The sequence below is a fragment of the Venturia canescens genome, chromosome 6, assembly GCF_019457755.1.
Source record: "Venturia canescens isolate UGA chromosome 6, ASM1945775v1, whole genome shotgun sequence".
Taxonomy (NCBI): domain Eukaryota; kingdom Metazoa; phylum Arthropoda; class Insecta; order Hymenoptera; family Ichneumonidae; genus Venturia; species Venturia canescens.
In genome coordinates, this window is record NC_057426.1 from 11,110,114 (window position 1) to 11,137,432 (window position 27,319).

At 40.2% G+C, this 27,319-nt stretch overlaps 1 protein-coding gene across 2 annotated transcripts; it reads left to right on the plus strand.

The window, feature by feature from the left end:
• Positions 1 to 3,939: 3,939 nt before the first annotated feature.
• Awh (Arrowhead) lies at positions 3,940 to 27,274 on the plus strand. Of its 2 annotated transcripts, none has more exons than XM_043421726.1 (6): positions 3,940 to 4,495; positions 18,711 to 18,991; positions 24,378 to 24,595; positions 25,324 to 25,572; positions 25,659 to 25,832; positions 26,153 to 27,274. In XM_043421726.1, the coding sequence occupies exons 1-6, from the start codon at positions 4,490 to 4,492 to the stop codon at positions 26,218 to 26,220; spliced, it is 996 nt and encodes a 331-aa protein (XP_043277661.1). In that variant the 5' UTR covers positions 3,940 to 4,489; the 3' UTR covers positions 26,221 to 27,274. The 2 variants fall into 2 exon arrangements, with proteins under 2 accessions (XP_043277661.1, XP_043277663.1); XM_043421728.1 differs by having other exon boundaries at positions 25,327 to 25,572.
• Positions 27,275 to 27,319: the final 45 nt, after the last annotated feature.

Genomic DNA, 27,319 nt, shown 5'->3' on the forward strand with positions numbered 1-27,319 from the left:
AGGTCGATTTACTTCATGATACGTCGTCATAACAAAATGCAGCATTGCTATTATCTCAATAACATAGCTTAAAATCTTTTGGACGGTGTTAAAAGGAAGAAGGATTCCTCGACGATAAATTAGAAAATAAATAGTAAGCATTATACGCGCGTGTGTGTGTGCGAGGCATTTGTGAATGTTCGATTTTCGTTGAAGCTTTAGACAGGATAAAAAAAGCTAGTCGATCGCCGAGAAACAAAAGCCCGTAAATCGGAACGATTTAACACGTAAAACGATGTGGCTCGAGCCTTTTTTGTTTGCTAACAGTCGTTGCAGAGTATCTTGAACAAGATCCGACGGACTCGTACGTCCGTGCGAGTGTGCACGCGTGCGTGTACCGGTGTGTGGATCGGTGTTAAACGTACCGATCGCCGTGACAAATCTGCGTCGATTAATCTCAGCTCTTTCGAAGTGGCCTCTCCGAGCCCAGAAGGCTTCGAATAACCAAAAGTTCCTAAGCGGGATGCCTGGCCTGCGAGCACGTATATACATACAATGCGGCCTGTAAACGCGTCTACAATAATTTTATACGCGAGACCCGATGATGAGGAATCGTTCACGGACATATACGCAGTGTCTCAAAAACCACTCTGATCATCAACAGAATCCTGGAGATCACCAAATCTTGGTGACAAAAGTCCTCAACGATCTTCCTCTGCGATGCGCCCTTGACGAGCTATCAACCGATCAATCACAGCCGATCCGGCGCGCTGGGATAAGCCCACGTGTTCGCTCCGCGCGCTCGCCACTCCCATTTATAGAAGCCTCAAAATTGTCTGCAATCTAACCGTTGATGAATTCTGGTCCGTGCATCAGAAGGAATAATTTTCTTTGCAAAATTTTGACGCCCCATCGACTCTGCCACTGAATCGCAGGTCCCGGGACATCCTGTATGTCCGCTAGCGCGTATACTTGTTGAATTATATTATTCGACGCGCGAGCGCTGGGTGTAGTTATAATTTATAATGTACGATAGTATAGCGAGAGGTACCAGGTGGTCAATGGTGGTCAATCGTCGAGAGTTAGCGGCCACAGCGTGATTCCAGCAGCATGATGTTTTACACGGATCGGATCTGCGCTTGCTCCATCGAGAGAGAAGTAAAAAGATGTCCAAGTGGTAAAGATGAAATAAGAAACAGGAGTGTAAAGGAGAGATATGGGGAGGAGAATGCTCCGTCAGAAAAGACCCCCAGCTGGGGAATTTCCTTGGTTTCTTATTTTTTTCACGCGACCCCCTACGGCGTTACCTCTTCATCTCTCGCCCTCTCCTCTCCGCCGTTCTCTCCGTTCTGTCTTCGTTCCTCTCGAGAGATTTTTTATCCTGTTTATACGAGGACTGCCGCATTTCATCCCTCGTTTATCTTTCCACCCTCTCTTTTTCGTTTCACCTCGTGAACCTTATTGGCGGCGCCCTTCCTCTACATTGTACGTGCGCGTCTGCTCAAACGGTGTCAAGAACCATGGCCAGCGAAGTGCTGCGGAAGATCGGGATATGCATTGAAAAGCCCGAGAGAGCGGAAAGCAGACTAATTGCGCAAGGATTTATGTGATTTATCTGAGTGAACGTAACTGCGCTCGGTATCAATTCGAACCTGTGGAAAAAGAGTTAATTAATTATTGTTGGTTACTTGAAAGTGATTCACCGAAACGACGGATATGATCGATTTGAGGGAGGATTCAATAATGCTTGCTCGACCGCGATATTAACGGGGCTAAATAATCGATCCACGTGTCCAACTGTCTCCTTAATGTTCGATCGAATATGACGAAAACTAATAATAAGAATAACCGGTCCGAGATCGTTCCGACGAACTTGTGTGTCAACCACTCGTCAATTAATTGAGCAAAGATTGAGATTCTCGATCCACAATTTTTGCATCTTGAAACGATAAAAGATGATTCTAAGATTGAATTATTTTTCGAATGTTCGTTTCTCAACGAAATATTTTCGCTCGATAATATACAGCAAATGATAATTATTTGCAACAACAGTGCAACGAAAGCGTTCAACTGGAAAAAGGTGCCTTTTAATACGGCCACGGTGGCGGTACTAATGTACAGATGCAAGATCCGAAAGGGTTTCTCGCTCGGAAATTTAGCGCCCTCGGCTGGTTTTCAACAGTGATTCGAGGAGCCTTCGAACGTTCTTATTTCACCATAAATAATTTTAATGACTCGCTACGGCAGCTTGGGGATAAAGTACTGGAAGCCGCTCACGTACGTCACACTGAAACGAACGTTGTGCATTCGTGGTTCGCGTGCGCGTATGCGCACGACGTTTAAATACAGCTACGCACACGGGTACTTTTAACCCTGAGCTCCGAGTGTACCTTTAGGCAGCCTTGTATCGTTATTTATGACGCCACTGTACGTGTACACGCTTTTCTCTTTCTCCTTATTCTCATCTCTTTCCTGCAAATGTGTCGGCATTTACGTCCACCTGACAAATAATTCAAGTAAAAACACTTAAATCCCATTACATCAAGAAAGAAAATGTTGAATTCATCAATCGAGCTTTTTTTCACTGTCGCCATACACCACGAAGTATAGAAAGAAAAAAAAAAAAAAACGGTTTTTCTCGAGCAGTCAGCACTCGAAGGTCCAGCACGAAAATAGCCATCAATTTATTTTGCACACACGGAAGATGTCGGCTTTTTTCAACTTTTTTTCTCTGTGTTTTCATTGATTAATTCATACGTTTGATTGACGCTGATATCGGTATCTCGTTTATTACTAAAAATCAATCAAAATTTCATCCTCGACTTTGTAGATTGCACGCAAATAATCCTTCGCCAAATTCGTGATATCGGTGAAAAAGAAAAAAACACAAATAAATAAACTAACAACAAGATGAAAAAATATTGACACTGTATTCATCGTTTGTTTATTTGTACGGATAACTCGCGTCGGTTCAATTCCTGAATTTTCTACTAGAACCATCCCTCCTATGAGGACGAATACCGTTACTAAATTCCATATACGTGACGAATATGATTCTCGTGTGTGTTCCGGTGTATACGTGGGGTAGCAAAGTGTGTTGGCCTTCTGTCAACATGAGTCTGCGTACTTTTTATACGAGTAGTTCGATTTGAACTTGAATGAATTCGACCGAACGTCGCGTGGAAATGAGCTTTTTCTCTAAAAAATTGTACGACGAATGGTCTTTTCAAGCTCACAAAATCCGAGTGTTGAAAATGAAAAATTCGCATGTGCCTTGCAGCCAAAACGTACGAGTTCGTGTTCGCGCACTTCCTCCCACGAACAAACAAGTTTTTACGAGAAGTTGCACCAGTCGAGAAGCGGAATTTGAAAAAAAAAAACGAAAATTTACGACGAATTTCGAATGCCAAATTTTGACAAACATTCAATCAATATGAAAAACAATTTGTGCACTATTTACCTCCGAATTTATTTCATCGAAGCGAAGCTGTTTTTCAGCAGTCGTTAAAAAATTAGGACCAAACTCATCGCTGATTATCAGGTTTTTATTTACCGAAAAAAGTTTCGATTCAACAACTAATTTGTTGACAATTTCGAATCATCCTTGAAGAAACGATTCCACATGGAATGTCCCATGCGATATAATCCTCCCTTAAATATAGTCATTTCTGTGTGTGTGTGCGTATGTATGCACACGGAGGATGCATTTCTGTACATAACTGTACATATATTGAGCGTATACTCACGGCTAAATGCCCCTCTCCGAAGGCCCTCGTTCTGGCTGATCGTTGATAGGCCAATATGAGAAAGCTGGGCGTGACTGCACGCCCGAACAATCACCAATGAAAGTCTCGATGAAACGTTCCCGCCCATATTGTAAATTTAACCCCGAGCCTGCCCATCGATGTATAGAGTACCGCCAAGTTTCTCGCGACTCCGCCACTTCGCGAACCATCACTAACCCGCAATACGTATAAACGTAGCCGCGAAAAGGAGCGTAATCCTTAGTGATCAGAAGGGCCGTGGTGGGCTATCGCGAGCCAAGGTGTTTTCGAGGCCGGTTGCGGAGAAATAATTCTTTGCGTGGTGTTTCGTAACTGAATTGGATGGAGAGAGACGAGCTGATTTCGATATTAAAAATTCATTAGTAATCGTTTTTTCAACATTTGTCGTATCGCTGGCTGGCTGCCAGCGATCCTCAATTTCATGAAGAAAATTCGAGGTCGTCGGGCTCGAAGTTGTGCCAATTTGTTGCTCAATAATCTCGATTAGAAGTACAATTGTTCCATTGGTCGTCCGCGATCGTCGTTCGTTCGTCATGTGCGCGACGAAGAGATTAAAGTTTCGAAAATGAGCGCAGACGCTCGTAAAGAATGATGGAAAGGAGAAAAATAACGTAAGAAAAGTGCGCGCTTCAATCGGACTCGCGCTTCGATCCTTTTCCGCATTCGGAGGAACGCTCTCGCCGGATCATTCGAGTCCGCGGAACTCGTGTCCACTCGTCGGAGATATGAAGGTGAGCATTATTTTCTCTCTTCATAATCCTCCATATTTTCTCCGCGTCCCAAAAATGTCATATACGGTTTTGAAGCTTGAATGTGAAATATGACGATTGTTGGTGTATAAAAGCGTGGGACTGTAGGAAACGCCGAGATCCGTCATCGTTTCTCGTCCTCCGAGGAAGCGCTTCCATTGTTGTTATCACATTTTTTCTTCTTCCCGTCTCTATTGTTCGAGCACGTAAAAACGACAATGCGAATGGCCAACAAATAAAAACATTCGAGTAAATTTATTGATAATTACCGAGCGGGGGCTGCATCTGTCACTTTGTTCCCTTCATACTTCACGCTCTAATATATACGCTCGAATCTTTAAAAAATACATTCGAAACAACTTTAAAATCTAAACTGGACCGCATAAATTATTACCGCTATAATATATTCACGGGGTTTGTCGCGGCGAGCTCGATTTATGGTGTATTATACTATATCGTGGCACATGTACACAGCCTTGAACGAGAGATGCGTTTGTTATAACCATTGTACACGACGTATGTGCACCTTCGGAATTTCAGTAGATATTTATACGTCTTGAAAAAAGAGACTTCTTCAGATTTTGAGATGTCGTTTGGGGCTCGTGAAAAGTTCGATATTACGATAGTTTCTATAATTACGACGCTGTTCCATCCAGGATCCAGTAATAGAAGTAACCAATTATTTGAACGAAGGAAACGTACGTTCTTTGAAGGTGACAAGTTCAAAATGTTCAAATGTTCACGTGATTTTTGTTATATATTCGGCGGTTATTATCTGGAGTTAAAGATGTATAAGCACTCCATTTCAGATGGCACTCTAATTTTTCTGTATGTTACAGTCCAAGCTTAAAACTTAATCTCTGTAAAATTTCAAGGTCTCTTAACGACTGTTTGATCGAAATATTTTTAGTCAAAAGAACACAATTTTACGTGTCATGTATAGCCACAATGACTTCGACGCCTGTATAACTCAAAATTTGATGTATCTTTATAGCAGATGTTAATCATAAAAACGTCTATTGTATATGCATTGAACCCTGAGGATTTTAACAGGACATCTGAATTAGAAATATAGAGTTAAAGACGACAAATGCTCACGGAACCTGAGGTTTTCATAACCCCGTGAAGTTGTGGCAACGTCGCACAACCTATAAATGTAAACATTTGTACAATGCTCTGTGGAACTTTTTTGTCGTTATGGTAAGCTCTAACCTCAGCTGTCAACTGACCACGTCCGATGTTGTCAGACGTAAACTTTTCACACTGCACTACCGCGAGTCGTGTTAATGACTCTGCATAAAATCCTTTTCGTAATAAAATGAACTTAAATATTATTTACCATTAAAAAATCATTACAAGATTTCTTAATAATATTGTGCGATATATATGCTTGCCCGTGGTAATTTCTTTGAAAAAATATGGTCAAAGACTGTCCATTGACTAGTACGAACCGTTTTCACATCCTTAATATGGCCGGCTCATAATTGATTATTTACTAAAACATAAGAAACTAGAAATAAGTGAAATATATTTTGATGCTTCTTTTGTTTTGTTGCTTAATTTTTATTCCATCGAAAGATCTTGGATTAATCGTAATTGGATATATTTCATGGTGAAACAATTTCACGCAATTAATTTACATCACACTTAAGGTAATCGTGTCTGATTTAATTCATTATTGGAATTAGCTAGCGATATATCTATGCAAAAGGACCAAAGCACGATTATTACGTTTGTTCCTGTTAGTCCTCTCACAAAATTCCAGTTGGAATTCATATGTCGATTTTGTGAGACCTTGTTGGGTGTAATATAATTCTAATGTTTACTCGTTGTTATGAACCTATAATTTATTCGAAATAAACAACTATTTATTGTAACTTCTGGTTTCAATCTTAATATTAAATTAACTTGAATTTTAATCTTTACAGATGAAAGAACCATGAATATTTCTCATCAATCAAGATAAATGAATATTCGAATTTATCCCCATACGGGCAAATAAAATTTTTGAGATTTTGGAAACAGGAAGTAAATAAACAGAAATAATAACGTGATATGAATCTGTGAATATAGAAATACAAATTTGGAAAGTAATGGCGCGAATGAGTAGGGGAATAAACAGACGATTAAATGTTTTCTCGACTCCCTTAAAATAGTTATGAATCAAGGAAAAAAAATGAAATAAATGAGAATTAGATCCATGTGATTGTCGGAGGCTAAAATCTAGTTCGAAAAAAAATAAAAAATAAAATTACGAGATCGTAACTTTGTATAAGCGGGTTGAAGCGCCATTTCGCGCTTTACACAAACAATTTACGCCCTCGCCACACTCCCCGTAACCGACCACACACGTTGCGGTGTTGCCAGTAAAAAGTAAAAAAGGAGAAAATAAAAACGGAGCAGATAGAACGTCTGATGCGCAAAGCAAAGAGTGTCAGGATGCTGTTTTGCGGTCCAGTGTGTCCGAACTTTGCGCGTGGGAGGTGTAAAGTATTTCAAATGGATCTTACACGGATTTACGATTTCGCACGGGTCACCGAAGAGATCGGATTAAAGGTTTTACGGCGCGTGTGCTTCTCACTGCACTTGTCCATCCTTTTTTTTTTTCTCCGTAATTATTTGCACTCCTCGCGCCTCGCCGGTTAAACGCGTCATTTTTTTCCATCTGAGATGAATATCGAGAAAGATTTCCTCGATTTTCCATGCACAGCTTTTGTAGCGATTGTTGAAAATTAAAGGTTTCTGCGTGATCCGAAAGGTCTCGTAACTTCGCGGATGATCCGATTTACGAGTTACGGGTGGAAGCGGATCATTGTGAAAGACATTGAAAATCGAACTAAACACTGCACCAACTGCAACGCTTTCGGAGAGTTCGATCTAAAACTATATTTCATTCGTTCATCATTCGTTTAACCTCGCGACGATCACATATTTCATTGGCATCCCGTAATGCCACATTTCGTTGTTCCAACGACTTTTCTTCCTCCGTGAACGATCTTCAAGCCACCGTGAAAGATCGCCTCCATTTTTCCCGATTTCGAACACGCGAGTCGAGGCCTCAGTTTTTCAAAACTTTGTTCCTGCTCCGATCAGAAAGCATTCGAAGAGATTCTCTAAAGCGCAGTTGAGAAAGCGCGATCTTTCCTGAATACAAGAAGCAACGAGACAGCTCAATGATCGAGCCTCCGTATTCGCGGCCTCGTCAAAAAAACCTGATGCGCTTTTAACAAACACGTTAATTAATTGAGATTCTAAAAGATCGACGAGTATCCAAGCTTCACGGGTGTTGAAGGCTCCCAGAGCAAGAGGAAAGCATTCGCTGAACGAGCGATACCTTCTCATACATATAAATGTATACAAAAGTCTATACACACGGTATAGATGCGAGCATTTGGGGATCTCTCTGGTCGCGGTCCATGTCCATTCCAATTAGCCACCAATCCCCGCACACGCTCACCCACGTGCTGGAGAAAAAAGGCTTTCCCCACCCCGGTCAAGTGGTGGCAGCACACAAACACCTTGGCTTTTATGCGTGCACGTTTCTCCGTATGTATTGCCATACACGAAGGAATGGGCATGCACGCAGCCGTGGACGAGCCCAAATAGCGGGGATAATAGCGAGAGGAGGAAAAAACGTCGTACACGAAATGAAAAAACGTCTTAAGAAAGGAAGAAAACTTCTGAAGCGCAGATCTCCACGAAGATCTCTTCTCCTTTTGCCCAAGTTCTCAATCCGCGTTGGCAACACCCACGCGCCCAGTTCGCCGGAGGATCGTGTCGAGAAAGGACCATAATGGTCTTCAGCACACGTCCCTTCTTTTTGTCAAGAGCCAAAAAAAATCAACGCTCCGCAAGGGAGAGCATGTCTTCCAACAGCCTATATATTCAGCTTCCGTATAGACGAGAACACGATTTTAAGACACCCTCCTTCGAAAAGAGTCTCGTATAAATTCCTCATGTTGTATTCGTAACAGCTTCCACTGTGTTGGGCTTTACGTAACTTTGTCGTCTTTTACTTCTCGCGGAATTTCGAGCTCGGATATATGCGATAAAATTGTACCGAAGCATTCCTTCAGAGAATACGTACATTCCGGAAAACATTGTTGATTCGACTGCAGTATTCTCGGTCAGAATAAATGTACGCCGTTCGATCAGAATTTAACGTATTCGTTGACGACTCGAGGTGTTTGATTGCGTCGAAAGATTTTTTCTCCCAGCATACTGACAGCGTAAGGCGTTCAACAATAAATTGTACTTTTTACAGAGAATTGATGAACTTGATCGTCGGTCTATTATTTATAACAACGGATCCAGGCTACGTCGACTGGACAGGCGTGCGAAGGAATCACGTCGCCAGGAGGCAGAGTATTTAGATATTTATCGAAGATAGAAGCTGTCCAGCAACTTACGGGTTTCGCGGTAAGATTGACGAGAGTGAAAAGAAGGTTCGAACCATCTATTCGACGACGTTTCCCGCGTCTCAACGACACGTGTATACAAATTCTATGGTGTTATAAACGCACAGAATGTGAACTTCTGGACTGTCATTATTGCGAGGGATACAATGTAAATCGTGTATCGATGTACACGTTCCTTACAAACGTGAAGGCAGCAGCAGGGGCCTTGGCTCATTCAGTTTTGGCGCACAAAAAGCAAAAAAACCATACACCAGTCCCCAAGAGAGAATGAGGAAGAGCTATGTCTTGGAAAGAGAAGAAAGTGATGTGGCGTTAAGACGAGGATACGCGTTAAGGGACGTAAAACCAAAATCGGATAGCGATTTAAATGGATCTCGAGTTTATATATTCGTTCGGCGCGGCGGGGGTTTTTTTTCCATTGTAAATTCAAGTGTCCCTCGTGTATATTTCTGTTCTATCCTCTTTTCTCGTATATTTAAGTGCACACGTATATACGAGGGTTGTATATAATTTGGAAAATTTTCTACGAAGGCGTGAAAAAAAGGCTCGTGCCCCTCTCATCGTCTGAGGTAACCGATGAGCTGTTCCACTCGAGAAAAGTGCTTCCGAGGTGTTTGTCGAATGTCTGTGTGTGTGTACGTCGGTATCGACAAGTGGCTAACAGAAGGGCGCAACCTCCGCTATTTTGGAGGCAAAATCGTAAGGAGCTCGTCGTTCCATCTGCTACCAGTCGACTTACAAACTGCCTCCATTATTTTGTCGTCGCATTTTTCACAGTTTCAAAGCATTCGACGCATACTCTCGTCTCTTTCTCACGGAGCAATCGCTTCCCTAACCTCTCATACATATTTCTTGTTCGAGCAGGATGCCTCCTATCCCAAGAAGAGAGATTCCCTTTTGGCCCTTGCCCCACACCTTTTCCAGTCTCTTTCTCGCTCTTTTCCTTTCTCGATCTCCGCCTCTCTCCCTTTCCGAGACGTCCGCATCGCGTGAAACGTAGTGGACCACTTTGTCAAGTTGTCACCTGGGTTTGTGCGAACCCTGGCTCTCCGCCTCGCACCGAGGAATATCGGGAAAGACCCAATGGAAACCCTCTCCCTGGACCAAAAGTCCGCACACGCTCCTTTTCTTTACGGGGGTGCGCCTTCTCTTTATGGGTTCCAGTATTTTTGCCAACCTCAGAAAGAATTCCTCTTTTCAAATCTTTCGAGCTTTTGAGAATAACGCCTTTGGCGATGTACACGACAGAAAAAAGTTATTTCGTATTTCCCATTAGAATCCATCTAACAAGAAAACTTTTCAGGGTTTAAAAATCCATGAGAGAAAAAAAAATTCCGTCCTACTGATTCGAAATTTTTTACATCCGGCAAGCATTGTGTAAAATCAATCGTTCCCCAATGAAAAAATTTACGAAAAATCACTTCTAACGTCACGAAAAAAAAAAACCCCATTGCATGACCAACAGTCAAATGCTCTCGTAAAAAATTCAAGAAATACATTTTTCTCAGTTGATACAAAAGACGAGAGAAAATTACCGACAAAACCTGCAAGGTCCATTGATCTCGTACCTTCCCTCGTCCGTAAAACTTGAACTTTGTTATAATCCACTTTGCGCTTCCTCTTTCGGGCATTTGGTTTTCTCGAGTGGTATGTATTACCATGGCATTATGCGAAAGTGGATGCCTGGTTCGGTGACACCGAAGAAAAGCTTTACCTGCTGAGGCCCCCTGACAGCGAAATCTTCCGGAAGAGGAGGCGACAAAAAAATCTTCATCTCTTTCATATCCACGATTAAATATATATGTATACAGAGCAAAAGTGACAGAAGAGATGGTAAAAGAAAGCAAGTATCGATTTCAATGGAAGGCATGACCGTGGATTTACCAGAGAGTGACACCGGGACCGTGCGGGGCCCCACGAGACTCTCCAAACGTTTGGGCGCACGCCCTTCACAGCTATATACAACTCTATATATATACAGAAGGAGCAGAAGGTATGAGTGAAGCGCGAAGAAGCAAGAAGACGATGTTTCACAGGTATATGTGTTTATATATAGTCCCACAAGACCCCCCGTTGCTCGGCTATTCGGCTTTGAAAGTCATACCTCCGGACCCTTTTCTCAAGAGTCAAGAATATGGTGTGAAAAAGAGAATGAGAGAATACGCATACACACACTACGTTAAGGACACGAAAAACCGATACTGAAACCACTCGAAAAAGATACATTCTTTCTTTATATACGCTCCTCAATAGCGATACATAGTTAGGGGCACCGAAAAGAGGCTGACAAAAAAAGTGAAAAAAAAGAAAAAAAAACTGAAGGGATATTCTCTTCTGTGTTACGAGAAATGGCCGACTTTGCTGACCCAAACATCCATTCCAGAATTGTTTAGAGGCGTAATTCACGGCTGATGAAATTCAGCAATTATTCGCAGCTTCGCGGAATCGAAGTTTCGTGCGCTTGGGATGATGGATTTTTGGTTCTTTCGAACAAGGAGGAAGCAACATTGGAGTAGTGAAAGATTGCATTTTCTTGAATTTACTAAGTTTTTAGTGATATTGGCATTATTTACGTTCCTTTTCGTCGAACTTTTAGGTTTATCCTAGAAAAACTTCGAAAACGAAATGATCGAAAACACCTCACAATTATTTTATTGATTGAGTGAATTTCCACGAAATGAATTTTTGGATTGAGTTTATGATCCGAGGCTATTGAATTCTTTTCAACAAAATTTTTGCCGTCAAGTTTTATAGTTATTTGAAAAAAGTAGTTCTGAATGTACTTACAATTATTATCTTCAAAAGGTGACGTTACTCAAAAAAAAAGTAACTCCACCAAAGTTTTTGGTCCACCGATAAATCGCATTTTTTTGCTTCCAAGTTATGAAACTTTTTTCCTCTGTTTATTTTCTTCTCCGGGCTCTTTTATGGGCTTAAATTCCTCAGAGAAGTTGATAAGTTTTTCATAAAGGAATTGATATAATAGAACCGGATCGATTGGTCTCGCCTTCCCGATAATATATTTTCAGAGGGATATTTTCGGGGGAACACGCGCGTCCAGATCACCGCACGGGGTAACCTCTTATGAGATATTCTAAAGTATATGTATAGAATGAGAGAGAGAGAGAAACGAGAAAAGAGAGAAAGTTCTCGGTCACCGTGGTGGTTTTCATATCGAAACCCATATTTTATACTAATAACCGAAACCGTCCTAATCCGGCGTTTTACGACGCGCGGCTTCGCACACGCGCGAACACAGTCGGCCTCCTTATTATTGTCACCTATGATCCGTTTCTGTTGCTTTTTACTTTTTTTTTTTCCCTGGCAGCATTTCATGCTGTGTTTCTTCCCGAGATTTTTCTTCAGCTGAAAACACGTGTATTTTTAAATAATCGAAATAACACGGACGCCGTTTGAAATATCTAATAAAATTTGTACTTTACACGCGCGTGTCACTCGGTACAATTCTGCGTTGAGCTTCCATCACGATCTCATGCATGTTGCTTATAAATATTTGTAGAATAATAATCTCAAAGGAATTTACATAGCGACAATGGGAGAGAATGGAAAATCGGAATCGAATAATGGAAATGAAGAATCTACAGTTTCCTTCCTAGATTTATTTCCATCAGTCGATCAGGCTGTTCTACAAGGAAATCCAGCATTTCTGAAACATGCCTCGAAAGACTCTTTTCGATACTGATAACCTTAATTTCGTTCATGTTCTCATCGCACGATAGTTCAGGAACGAAAAAAAATGTTCGATTTTCAATTCCCCAGGATAGCGACGAATTTCCGTTTCACCTTTTCTATTTTCATAAAATATTATTTGCTCTGCTCCATAATCGACTTCGTCCGAAAATTGCTCGAAACACGCATTCGAACCGAGGTTTTTCCTCTTCAAATTCTCGTTCAGCAGGGAGTTTAAATAATTCTCGAAGATGCATAAAAGTGAGGGGAAACGGGCGAATCTCGAGTACAAATACGCTGCACGTCTTACCTTGGCCGGTTCAACATTTTCTTTTGAATCCTCGGCTATACGACGATTGTACCGATACGAGGAGAGGGTGACTGGTTTACAAAACACACACACATATATATATAGCCACGAAAAAGTCTTACCCCGGCATGAAAGAGCCTGACATGTACATATTGGATACCATGTGCGAACATTTGGTTGCTGCTGGTTATGGTCGGTGGTTAACCACATACGTCACCTTCGTATGCAACAATAGAGAGCCATTGGTAAAAGGGAGTTACATAATGTAGCATTGGTAACATAATAGGACCCGATGTTCACGGATACATGTACATGCATATGCATGTGCGCGTTGAACGCATATGTATAGGGACTTTCTAACCCCAACCTCAAAATCCACGAGTTTCTATCTCTACGTCGATATATAGCTGCCGCATTATAGTGTACCGGAAGCTCCAAGCTCCCTTTCTGTGTCTCGTGCCTGGTACACTCCAATTGAATTTAAACATCAAACCAAATCAGATCATGTTTCGATATTGTATCGAAAGATCGAGCAATGGAAGAGCGTTTTATGAATAATTGTTTAATCAACAATTTCCATCGGATAAATGAGCATCTGGAGTGAAACGTTGAAAACAGTTTCGACATGAGCTTTTATCACGTTTGCAATAAAAACTCGGTTTTTCGATTGCACAATTCGACTGCAGTGATATTTTTGGTTTATCTCGATACGAGGAAAATTGGTGGGATATTTCAAACCTGTCGACTAACAAAAAACATTGAATGCTCGTTTTTTCACAATGAGAACGCACGCACGAACACAGCGAGACGCGATTCCAGGCAGGAACATCTCGAGCCTGTAACAATAGACGGGAGCCGTGATCCTGCGACGTCGCGAGGGGAGAAAAAGGAGAGTTTGCACGTCGATCATTTTTCATATTTTTTATTGGCTTTATACACATAACCGGAGATGGCGAGCGTTCGGTCATTTCGTCAGATTTTTTCGTTCTGATAAGTTCTATCGAATTTCCACTACCACTTCGGAAGACATCTTGCCATGGGGTAGATTCGTTAGTGATAAAAGTGTTATTCTATGGGAAATTTATAACGCCTCAGTAGCATTGGTATCGTCGTCATCTAGAAACGCGGCAGCGTCTTGACGCCAAGTATTAAAAAGAAGAATTCGAGGCAGAGCGAGTCAAAACGTCAATCGTGAAGTTTAAGCGGCCGCCATTTGCTGGGAATTTGTCGAATGAAAGAAATGACAGTCGCATATGAAGAAAAAATCGAGAAATAATTGTTTAATTTCACTTCTCTCGATCTTATTTGGATAAATTTTATATTGATCCTTCTCAAATAATTCCTGAAGCCTAAGAGGTTCGATACGGTGGTCAAACTTGTTCCCGATTGATTTGAATCGAGTGAATAATCAACGAATAAAAACACTCGATCCCACACTCCGGATTTCCTTCCTGAGGCACTCGAGTGTCTCATCTTCTCTCATCATTTCCTCATAGCCGAATCCCTCTTTCTCTCCCTTTCTCCGGAGCTTGCCACCCTTGATATTTATTTACCGAACACGCCCCTGCGATCGACGTCTGCGCGCGCGGCTCCCCAAATAGGGGTACAACGATCCGGTGGTTGCGGTACGTCCAACAATATACATGTATATATGAATACATGGAAATCTATGTACTAAAGAAAAAAGAAAGACTCATGTACGGATGAAGCCGTGCAGATCCAGCAGGGTGTGACTGCCACAATTTGATGTAACAAGACCGCTAACACGATGGGCAGGCAGCAACGATCTTTGTAACAGTCGATATATAGACACGTTGGCGAATGCAACGACCATGAAATCTAACTTATTTTGACGTTTTTGTGAGAAACGCGAGTTTCCACGATAAATATGAGCAATTATTCTTAACTATTGATAACATGGAAGACGTTTCATTGTATTATGGAAATTTATAAATTGCGTACAACAATCATGCGATTGTCACACTCAAGAGCGATGCTTCCGGAATCATCAAAATCGAGACGAAATCAAATGAATCCTAATCCTAACTGATATTATAAATGCAAAAGTATTTTTGTTTGCTCGTTTGTTTGTCCTTCCTTCACGCCCTAACTAAGGAACCACTCCACTTGATTTTTGGCGTTTAATTGGAAAAAATCTCATTCGTAACAGTGCAAAACTGAAAGAACAAACCATCAATAAAAGCTTGAGCTTTTAAACAGATCGAAGAAGAAGTGACACGAAAAAAAGTCGAAATGCTATGCAAGATCGATTTAGTTGTTGACTCTGCTCAGAGATTCACACGCCCGACGCCATATTTTCGTCAGATTGGGGCAAAAAATCGTCGAATGATGTTCCTCAATGATTTTGACGAGCCATATTGGTTTCTGGCACGGGCGTATACTTTTGTGCACCGGTAATATATCCTTGTAATATATATCCTTGAGCCATGTAACTTGCCTAGACATACACACAGGGAATAAAATAAAAAGGGGCTTGAACAACAATCGAGGGGTGGGCAAGTTTGAAGGGGTCGATCCAAAGAATGTCATGCGTACACATTTTATATATGAGTGTGTATGCGTCTCTCTCTCTGTGTGTGTGTGTGTGTGTGCACATTTCCTGTGGCGTTTCTTCCACCGTGTAGAGAAACCGCGACGAGACATCCTCTCCGTGCGGTTGTGTCGGCAGCCGAGTACCTCTCAGCAGGGATTCCCTTTCCTTCTTTTCTGCTCACTCGCTCTCTCTCTCGCTGCTTCTCGACTCTGGATATTCGCTTGACCAGCTGCTTCCACCGAAACGAGAGAATCCACGAAATAACGAGTCTCGCCTCGGCCAAATACGATTGGACACACGAAAAAGGTGTAAACCTCAAAAATCTTTCACTGCGTACGAAGCATCGAGTGGAATAAACGATTGAAGGGAGGAAACCTATAAACGGCACTCGAAGCCTCCGCACAACACTGCTATACGAAAAATCGTCATGGACTCTTCGGAAAATACGATATTTTCCTCAGCCTCCAGACTGCATTAAAACCCTATTTCCTTTATGTTATTGGCTGCCGTGTATTTCCGACTCCTCGTGTAAGTGTATTGTCCACATAGTCCATGTCCTCGGACACTGCACGTAGCCGACACGAATTTAGATTTATGGACGCTCTCGAAAAACCCTCGTGCCCTTCGATTTTCGTTACACGAGCCTCCTCCTCTCCTTTCGCAAAGTTCATTATTTCACGATACTTTACGTATTTATGAGAATATTTATATCGTTATGCACATCTGTGACTATTTTATGCAATTATCTTGATGTTTCCTTCGGATCGAGAGGCAGCCATTCTTTCGAAAGAGTTTACCATTTCTCGCAGTTAAAACGCATTCAGAAAATTCACGATCACGAATTAGCAAAATAAAAATGAGTTATTGCCATGCAGATAATATGATCGAAATGAATTCTTATTTACTGATGGAAAAAAAATCGTTGGGATCCATACCAGCGTCCGAAAATTGGAAAGCTTATGAACTTTGAACACAACTTGAATAGAGAAATAGTTTAATTTGTTTAGAAATGATAACAAAGTTCTGAAATATCTCGAAAATCCATCCAATAATCCGTCCGATTGATGAAGATAGCTCGTTTGATATTCAAATACTTGAATTTCTATTTTTTTATTCACTAAAATAGACCAAGGGGAAATTAAAGTAACTCTATCGCCGCAGGCCTCAGTTCACAAGATCTAGAACAAATTTTTGTACGCTGCACTTCAACCTTTAATAAAGGGCTGTGTAAAATTTCAGGGTTGGTTATCGACCTGATTTCATAGAAATTAATTATTAAAATGGGCTGGTTTTCGTGAAGGAGCTTCACAAAAACGGTATACTAAAACCTAACTTCCGGTTACTATGAAAGGGTATACTTGCATAGAAATTCATGAAATCCAGGAAAAAACTGCAATTCGTATACTTAACACTTGTATGATAACTCGCTACGATAGTGACAGCGAGACAGCAGCTGATGATAGCGCAGTCCTAACCTCAATTTGACAGATCAACAGAAAAGAGGAGTAAAAAAAGACGGTGTTGCCAAAACATAAACTTTGGGATACCACGCGAAACGTTGAACTGACTGTTTTTTTTTTTTTTTTTTCATTTTTATAATTCAATGCGAATATTCATTTAAGGAAGTTGAGGCTGTACAGTCATTTTTTTTACCCAAAAGTTATGGCCTGTACCTTTCAAAAGTTAGGCCAGTTTACAGTTTGGCAATGTTGCATACACTTTAAAGAAAAGTTGGGGAAAAAAAAGACGAAAAACTGGTGAAAGCTCAATCGAAAACACGAACGGTGACGATCCTAGCCTCAAAAAACTGCACGGGAAACAGATTATTATTAATATAATCTCAGCAAATCTCCTAATAAATCTGAAAAAAATTGACATTGTTCAGCAAGCCTTGCTCATGTTGCCCAAAAAATTTCATATATTTAGCATCATTTTTAACGGAGATATCACTGAATGTGTCTTGACTTCCATAAGATTACATGTTATTTGGCCCAAATTGTTATTGATTATTCTTAGCAACAACGCTCCTAAACTGTCTGAAAATTTAACTGATTTTTTTTTTACACTTCACTTTATAAGATGCAATCGGTTTAAAAGCGATGGCATCATTTTCATTCTAATGCCTCAACTTCCTTAAAGGATTACATATGGAAAATTTGAGTTATTAGAAATATTTTTTTTTTCCATATTTCAATAATATTGATTACTACAAGTTTCAAGTATTAGCAGTGGTATGATCAGGCTAAAGCGACAGAGTTACCTCAAGTGTTGCCATAACGTAACCAATAAGTGGAGTTTATTCATTCGATACCGATCTCCAATGCTCAATGTCGATTTCCTGAGCGTTTGAGGAGTGGTTGTGGTTTACAATAAACTGAAAATCCCTCCAGTACGTTCGGTATGCCAGAGCATCCAGCAAATCGTAACGGATCGTTGAAAGCTTACAAAGTACACATGAACACATCGATCAAATCCTCTCCTCGGTTTACAGACAGTTGTACTGTAAGAAGGGTTGCACAGAACGACTCTGCGAGCGTCGATCTCACTTCCTTTCACACGCGCAAGTTATTGTCCCTCTCGTCGATGATTTTCGTTCGTTCTGAGGGTGGAAAACCGCATCTACACCCCAAGAGGATTGATAATACCGCAGGCAGGGGGTGTGCGGGTTTAACGTTCCGCGTCATTAGACTCGTTGCACAGTTCATTGTACAATTGGGGATCCAGAAAAGACCGGTTGCAATTTAAGATTAATCCCTGAAGCTTCATCCGCAGAATTTCAGCTCTGCGGTGCATATCAAATATAATTTGAGGAGAGAAAAAGCCCATTCCATTTATTTCACAGAGTATTCGCGTTCGCTTCCTCTTTAAATTCATGTTTCGTTTCTTTTTCAACGCTTTGGGACGAATTTCAATTACTCTGCTGACGTATGACCCTTGAAAACAGCATTTGTCGATAATACTTTTGGAAGAGTGAAGTAGAGCAACCTAAAAATGTAATCGTAAAAATGACCTCGTGTTCGAAAATTCAAGTTTCAAGTTTCTCAAAATTGAATTTTGTTAATGTTCCTGCTCCTATGAGAAAAAAATGTATTAAAAAATATCGAGAACCCTAGAAAATCAAGAAATTTGAAGTGCCTAATTTCATTTTTTTTCGAGATAAATGCAAATCGAGTGAAATTCCTAAACATTAATAAAAACTACTTTTTCCTAAAATTCTATACAAAGACGGAAGTGGAGGACATGCCGCCCGAAGGCGTCTGCGAGGGAAGCGTCCAAACGACCCCTGCGGCCGGTGCAACGACTGGAATCGTTACCAACGTTACGACGGGGATCATGGAATGCGGTGGTTGTGGCGAACGAGTTAGGGAACGAACTGTACTTTGCGTAGGTGGTAGAAGTTGGCACTCGAGATGTCTCAGATGTTGCGCTTGCGCTCGACCACTTCACGATCAACATTCGTGTTTTCTACGGGGCATGAGACTTTACTGCAGGCATGACTACGCTCTGTGAGTTTTTTTGTTCATTTCCTTCTCAAACAAATTCCATGTTTTACTCATTTTTTCAATGTCTTCTAATGCACTAATTCTCATCGTCGCTTCTTTCTCTTTCTCGCTGGTGAATTATTTTTGCAACGATTCTTCGCTCATCCGTAGCTAGAAACCACACTCCCTTCGAGGTTACACACTCGCCACGCTGATGCAAATTTGCACTTGGATTTTTCAAAACTTTTTATTTCACGCATGAACGCACATAATAATTAATCTTTCAACGAGACTTTTTAGGGGTAACAATTCCTTAGTATCGATTACGATCGTTTAAAAAATTAAAAAATTAAGTTTTAGTATAAAAATATGGTCAAATTGAAAAATGGAATTTTGACGTTCTAGACACTTGAAATTTTCGTGGGTGCAAACTTGCACCAGTGTGGTGCAGTCAACGGGCTAATACACATTCAGATTCCACCAAGCTTGCGATCATTCATGAGCACATATTATTTTTTATCTGTTTTCATAGAGCAACAATCAAAAATAATTTCCCTCCCATGGATACACTAAACTGCAATGAAGTCATAGAAATTGTGTCCCAACGATCATAATTCTGATTTATAATTTCGAAAATCAAAATAGAGATGGCTAATAAACATTTTGATCAGTTATTCCCCCAAAAAGCATTTCTTAAATGACAATTTTATTGAAAAGTTAAATCCTCGTTAACTTTAAAACTGGCTGCAAAATTCACAGCTATATCATTTAAATTATTGACACACTTTTGACAGGCACATTATTGCTATTATTATTATTATTATTTCACATCGACTGTTCGGTCGATCGATCAATGAAACGATTATTAATGATAGGAACAACGATTCCCTTGTTCAATCTATAATGGATACTCGGTAATACTTACTAATAGAGTGTGAAGATGAAATACGGTATTTCAATTGTTCTCAGTGACCTCTCTCGACCTCCTGACACCTTTGGATTCGTCTCCCGTTGTTATACTTTTTCGAGTTTGATTTTAGTGTACGAATCTTTTGAAACGTTGATTTTTTGCCCGGTGCGATGACTTCAACATCGACAATGAACATTCCCTCGCCTTCCTCTAATTCCTTGAACATTTACGATTTCAAACTTTATTTCCTCTGCACGGAATCTGTCATTTATCTCATTATTTATCCACCTATCAAACGGAAAAATCAATAATTTTATAAGATCGGAAGATTGGAAGATAGAAGAGTTTTAGGGCCTTGCTTGTTCTTCTCAGCCGAAGATATAGCGATCGCGCCGCCGCGATTTTTATTTTTACGGTTGTCCAACTGGCACGGAAAGTGACTCGTCGATATTTTACTGCACTCGGAGGTTTCGAGAGCACGGCGAAAAGATTGAGAAAGAGAAAATGGACAGATCAAATAAAAAAAGAGAAAGAGAAGCGGAGAGAGAGAGAAAGATAAATGGAAATGAGAAAGACGCTATGCGTTCAACGTGTTTATCCAACTGTCAATCAGATTGGCCGAGTCGGCGGATCTCACTCACACAATATACAGGATGGATATATCAAATATATATGTATATACGAATCACATTGCCGAGGCGGTCTTCTCTTCATGGTGGCTCCGACTGCGGATACCAACCCACCTAATAAGTCACGTATCTCAACATCCGATCACGAGACTTGCCACACACATATATTCATACACTTGGTGTAAATTTGAGCGGTGCAGTGAGTCTGAAACTTACCATAAATTATCGCGAATATTGACGGAAATGAAGCACTTTAAGTCCAACTGAATCTCCCCGCAAATTCTCCAGTTCGCGATCGAACGGTATGACGAAATAATAATTCATATGGCAATGATGACTTTTTAAAATTCTAGTCAACCGTACATCGATATCAGATGGAAGTGAAAAATAAATCCAGTCTCAATTTGAATCGAATTCGAACAATCACATTATTTCAATAATTAGGGCGACAATTCCCTGCCAATTATGTCCATCTTTTCGATTGCATTGAAAATTTGACGTAAATTTTTCAGTTAATTCGCGGATTTTAAAATGTTGTTATACAGGTTTGAAAAAAGCCTTTCCCAGCATAAATGTAGCAAAGGGGTTAATCATGATTCGAAAATTAATCTGGTACGTGCACTAACCATGAGGAGATCAAATTTATGCACATACGCACAGCCACAGATATAGGAATGTATTTTTTTTTATGTTCAGCTGCGCACGCTACGATAAATAATAATACGTCACGTGTATCGATGATCGTATTGATCGCCTATGCGGGAGGTCCTCAGAAATCTGCTACGTAATTTTTACAGTCATGCTCCCTCCCGCTCCTCCTCTCTTTCTTTTTCCTTGCCGTTTTATTTATTCTATTTACTTTTTTTCCTCTTCGACGATCGAGTGTGTGCACAGCGCTGTATTATGATAATGTCTGCCGATATGACATCGATATATACATTGATCTGAAGATCGTCGAGATCTTTTTCATTGTCTAATTCCTTCTTTGAACGAAAGTGAAATCATGAAATGATAGAAAAAAACATCATTTAATCGAGACAAACCGATTGAAATCAAATAAAATGGAGGGCTGGGATTGAACGATATTAAAAATCATGATCTCCTCATTACGAGGATGTTGATTAAGCACGAATTCCAATAGTTGTGCTTGAGACAGTTTTCTTTTTCTCTCAAATTATCATACGCAGTCGCAAGAATTATTTATCCACCAAATGAGCGGAAATGAATGCGTGTATCCACGATTTTTATGGCATTCAAATCCCTCGAAATCCATCCGGCATAGAGAAAACGAAACAGAAGATTGTAAACGTAATCCTCGTGCTCGAAATGGGTGTGACCATTGCCAGCATATTTTATGACATCGAATACGTCTATATATACCTGTCTATATATTTCAGCATGGCTGTAGTCTTGCACCAAACCTCCGTTAGCTTAGCATATAATCTAACAACCGTATGCTAAGAATCCTCCAAGTTTAAAAAACAAAAAAGCTCTATAATTCACTAAGAAATCAATAAGATGCAGCGGTTGCAAAGTGTACGAACATTTCTTATGAACAAATGAAATTATTTGGATTCGTTTCTCATCGAATATCTCAATTTCATAGAGAATAGAGAGACAAAGTTTGCCAAGCCAAAAGATAATTCCTTAGCAGCTGGAAAAAGTGGGAAAAAAAAGAAATAAAAGATGATGCGTGATCAATGAAGAAATCCTTGAATTAAGAGGTTGCACCGATTGTCCCCTCGAACCGTATTTTAATTCGACTATTATTTTGCCGAGAACGCCATCGAATGAGATTAAAGAATGGGGAGAATTCCTCGGCAGGAAAAAAGCGTGGATTGGGCCCACCAGGGTCGTCGCGTGGCTGCGAGCGCGACGTATCTTTCGGGTCTCTTTAGTATATATAATCACGAATGCGCAAAGGCGTTTGGAATCTCCGAAGAAAACGAGAAAGATTGGGAATGAAGGGGGGAACAGTTGCGAAAGAAGTCAGAAAACTCGGATCGCACGTGCTCGCTCGTATCGTTCGACGAAGCCTTGAGTCACAGTGATAACGCAGATTAAAAAAGCAAGAAGATATCGAGAGAGAAGAAATATTGTAAAAAGGAAAAGGGAAGCAAGGCTCGAAGTGATAAAACTAAGAGGAGAGAAGAACAAGTGCAAAAAAATGATGATTAAAAATTCAATATATACGTGGATGAACGTACCGATAGGCATTTATATTTGATGCACTATATATCTGTCGTTATTGCTACCACCGATAATATCAGAAGCTTCCCTCACCGCTCTCGTGCGAGCATGAGAAATATATTAAATCGCAAACATACGCCCTGGCAAAAGATGCAAAACTACCGCTTCGCGGTTGTATACCTTCGACGAGAAAATAAACAAAAGCGAACCAACGGAAGAAAAAGAATGAAGGAAAAGGAGAGGAAACGAGAAGGATGAAAATGAATAAAAAGACGCTAAGTCGACTGTATTAGCGAAGGGAAAATAAGAATCGCGGATCCCTCTCTCTCGTCGATGAGGGGGAGAACTCTTCGCTCGATCGAGAAATCGGGATGCACTTTCCGTGTTCATGAATATGATAATGGGCTAATGGTCGGCTAGTCGTTGTTTAATTACTGGAGCCGCGAGTCCTTCCAACCCCGGCCCACCGCGGGCACTGTCCACTCTTCCCTTTTTCATTTTTGTCTCTTTCTTTCTCTTTCATCCTCTATCTTTTTTCTTTTGTTTTTTGCTTTCGGCATTATTTTCGTTGCAACATTTGCTGATGCATTCTTCAAGATCCGCCCTTCTCGTCTCTTACGTCTTTCCTATTTTACGGCGCTTTCCTGCTTCCCCAACAAATCATAATGCTGCTCGACGATATTCGCATTCCCCCGAGGAACTAACAAGGACAAAAATTCCAACGTAATTCTCTGTCGATTCTTAACTTTCGAGCCCTCGCGCTTCAATATTTCAAACTAATCTCATTTATGCACCAATCTCTGCCTGACTTTGACACGAAGAAAATCTATTGGAACGCCCAATCAAATATGTATCTCGTTGATCAACACTCGCAAGAGAAAGATTTCCACCTGGGCGAGAACTTATCAGCTGCTTGATTACAACTTTACATACGTACACACCGCTCTCGTTCATTTGGATATGCACACTCAACATGAAAATGTACATTCTATGAAACAATTAGTCGACTTAATCTCTGTGAAAGGATATCGCATGCATCGAAAAATGTACGATCCGTTTACCGACACGACTTTTCCTTCGCGATTTTCTTTTTTTTCTCCGAATGAAATTTGTATTTATGATTACTGTGCTTTCCTGCGACTAGAACTATTTTTAGTGCATCCGATAGATTTATTACCTGCTGGATCCTACATTTTTTATGTTTTACTACGCAAAATTTTGCCATGGAATAGAATGGAGTCGAGAGCCACACCGGTTCGAATCAGAACAAACGACATCCGTGGACTTTGTGTTTTTGAACGTTTCGACCTCATATTCGAAACAATTAATTAATGGAATGATTTACATCCAAATTAGAGTTTATTCGAAGCCTAGAAAGCCACACCGCAATGATTTTAAAACGAAATTCTTCCTACTACGATGGTCGAGAAGGCTACGATCGCGCTTAGAATTTGTTTGGATCAGTATTTGTGACGGTAATCCGGAAAAGCAATTGCAGTCTGAAACGTTAATAAGTGATAATTACTTTTCGTTCATATCTCGACGTAAAATCGCTGTTTTCTTATTATCATGCAACTTCGTTTCGAGGCTACGAATAAATTGAATCCTTGATTTTGAAGTATTTACCATTGAATCTTCAACGGAATTATAAAGTCATAAAATATTTAATTGATTTAATCAGTGCATTTGGTGCTAAATGCGCAAAATGCGGTCGAAGCGTCAGCGCCGGTGATTGGGTGAGACGTGCGAGGGAAAGGGTCTACCACTTGGCATGTTTCGCCTGCGACGCCTGCTCGAGACAACTGTCAACGGGTGAACAGTTCGCCCTGCTCGACGCTCGATTGCTATGCAAGGCTCACTATCTGGACGTCGTCGAGGGAAACAACACCTCGTCCGATGGTGAGATATCACGTTTTCCGGAACGCTGATTAATCGTGCGATATTCGTACGGGAATTTCTAAGTAGCCACGTAACAGACGATCGTAATGTCCATCGGGTTCTCGCACGCTAATTTCGTTCGACCCTACGTTAAACGGTCTCTACAAAAATGTTTGCAATAATAGCAATAATCCTCCATCAAGAATTGCATTCCAATTAGTTTTTTCAATCGGAACAGTACAAGCTCCTACTTGATCCACGCTGAAGCAATGGTCTTTGAAAAAATACATCAAAATGGAGAACATTCTGAGCCTTTGTGAAGTCTGTCAGCGAAAAAAAATTTGCATAAAGATAAACGCAGAACACATTTCTGTGTTAATTACAAAAAATTTGAATTCGTGATATATTCAAAAACGAATTTGACCAATTCAGTTACTACTGAACTCGAGTAGATCATATTTTTGTCATTATTTTCTGCATAATTGTTAAATAAAGTATTTTTATGATTGAATTTGATCGAATAATGTATTTGGGGTTGAGATGGCATAGCAACAAATATTGGAGCCAATTGATTTCGAATCGGAAGTTATAACTGACACATTAGGGAGATCAAATTGAAGTCATTTATTAAAGATCGAAGGTTCTTGTAGTACTGCACTTTAGAGATTTTTTCCTTTCTGGGTGTGCTGGATTTGATTATTAGCAAAGAACTGATGACGATCGATCGATGCTCGGCTCTTTACCCCCAGAAGGTGGCGATTCGGAGAGCGGTCACAAAGGTGGCAACAAGGCTAAAAGAGTAAGGACGACGTTTACCGAGGAACAGTTGTCGGTTCTTCAGGCGAATTTTCAACTGGACAGCAATCCCGATGGTCAGGATCTTGAAAGGATAGCACACGTTACAGGGCTTAGTAAAAGGGTCACTCAAGTTTGGTTTCAAAATTCGAGGGCGAGACAGAAGAAGCATTTGCATACCGGGAAAATGAAGGGACAGCACGGTAATTTTTCATTAAAATTCAATATTTTTCGACTTTTTTAGCTAACGCGTGTTGACCGACGAATAATTTTTCCCGTATTAATTTAGTTCATCAATCGCCGCCGAATTCTTCTGCTTCGCCAGCCGATTTCGGAAGACACATAAACCTCCATCTCACATATTCTTTTCAACACCAACAACAACATCAGCAGGGACAACATCAAACGCAACTCAGTCCTGCAGTCTGTAAAAGTCCAACACCGTCGATGTACCACACTCACGGTAAATTTAACTCTGAATTAATTTTGAAAAAATCACTTTCTCTACTGCTCAGAACTCAGAATTTCAATCAAATCCAATTTTCCTGAATAACTGAATTAAAATCGAGTAATTTTATTTAGTAATTTGCCAAGTTGGATCTAATCGTGTGTTCATGTTGTCGTGGATTACGTTAAATCAATCGCCTCTGCCCGTTATTTTGTAGCAGAATCCAAATAGTTTTTTATTTTCCTGGCTGTGTGGCCGAATGACAATTTATTTCTCTTGTAATCCATTCTGACGTCACACCGTTTGACATAATGATAAATTCGAATGATGTTTAGGGTCCGAGCAATCGATGGACGAGCTGTCCCAAGATTCGGTGATGCTCACGATGTCGAACGAGGTCTGAAAAATGATGAAGCATCGAGTGTTTATAAGCGCCACTATTCGCCTCCGTCTTTTCAATCTCGTCTTGCTGTAAATAACATTTAAATAGTAAATTGTAGTTTAAGCGACATAAGTGAAAAAAGGCATTGATTATTGCTCCCAGGATTCGCCAAACCGGTGATTCGTTACTCGTCTGTAATAAGCACATAAATCACTCGGATGTTATTCGAGTACCAAAGTGTCAGAAAACTTTCTTCTTCTCTCTGGTTCTTTCTCCCTCAACGAGGCTATGTAATTATCAACGGTCGGTCTTGGGTCGCTACGAGAATCAATAATTTGTTTGAATCCCTCTCGAATCGAGATTCCCAGTTCCCCACAAACTTTTCACGAGTTCGCTTTCACGTCAAAAAAACATTCGAAGAAAAAAAAACTGAAATTGACAATTCAAAACGTTTCTAAAACGCCAATTGTTTACCTTTTCGTTACAATATCCTCTGAAAATAAATTGAAAGTTGGGATACAAAAATGTACTCAATGGAGAGAGAAGATATTCTGTAATTTTTTAGCACCGAATTAGTATTCAAATTTCACTCGATCTAATCGGGCGTAAACTCCGGCTAATTAGCTTTTTCGTTTTACATATATTTTTATATATATGTAAAACTGAAATTATTTATAAATAATAGATTGAACTTTCAGAGCATTTGTAGAAAGTTCCCTATTCGAAAATGGTGCGAGGATTTAAAGCAAATGTTGAATGTTCGAGGAATTTTTTTCGATCTAACTATTTTGCTTCGTATTCTGGAAAATATTTTTAAAATTCGCCTATAAAGGCACAATTATTTTTCGACGATGCAATATTAGAGAATCGGCGAACAAAAATTCTTCTTCAAAATGACAATTCCAAAAATCCCCCATTAAAGCTTCTTTCCTGAGAGAAATAAAAAACAGTTGGACTCGTTAAAAATTCCTCAAACATAAAAAATTTACATATATTATATTTCAACGTGTAAATATTGTAAACTAATTAGTTATACAACGGAATTTGAAGGAAAATACAAAGAATAATACACGTACCTTGGGTTGATTGAATGGAAGAAACCTCCTTTGATCCCTGTTGT

Bases quoted from the DNA above. Each gene is read 5' to 3' on its own strand.
- Awh (XM_043421726.1), top strand. The intron at 24,596-25,323 runs GTGAGATATCAC...CTTTACCCCCAG, and splicing joins AAACAACACCTCGTCCGATG to AAGGTGGCGATTCGGAGAGC. The intron at 25,833-26,152 runs GTAAATTTAACT...AATGATGTTTAG, and splicing joins GTCGATGTACCACACTCACG to GGTCCGAGCAATCGATGGAC.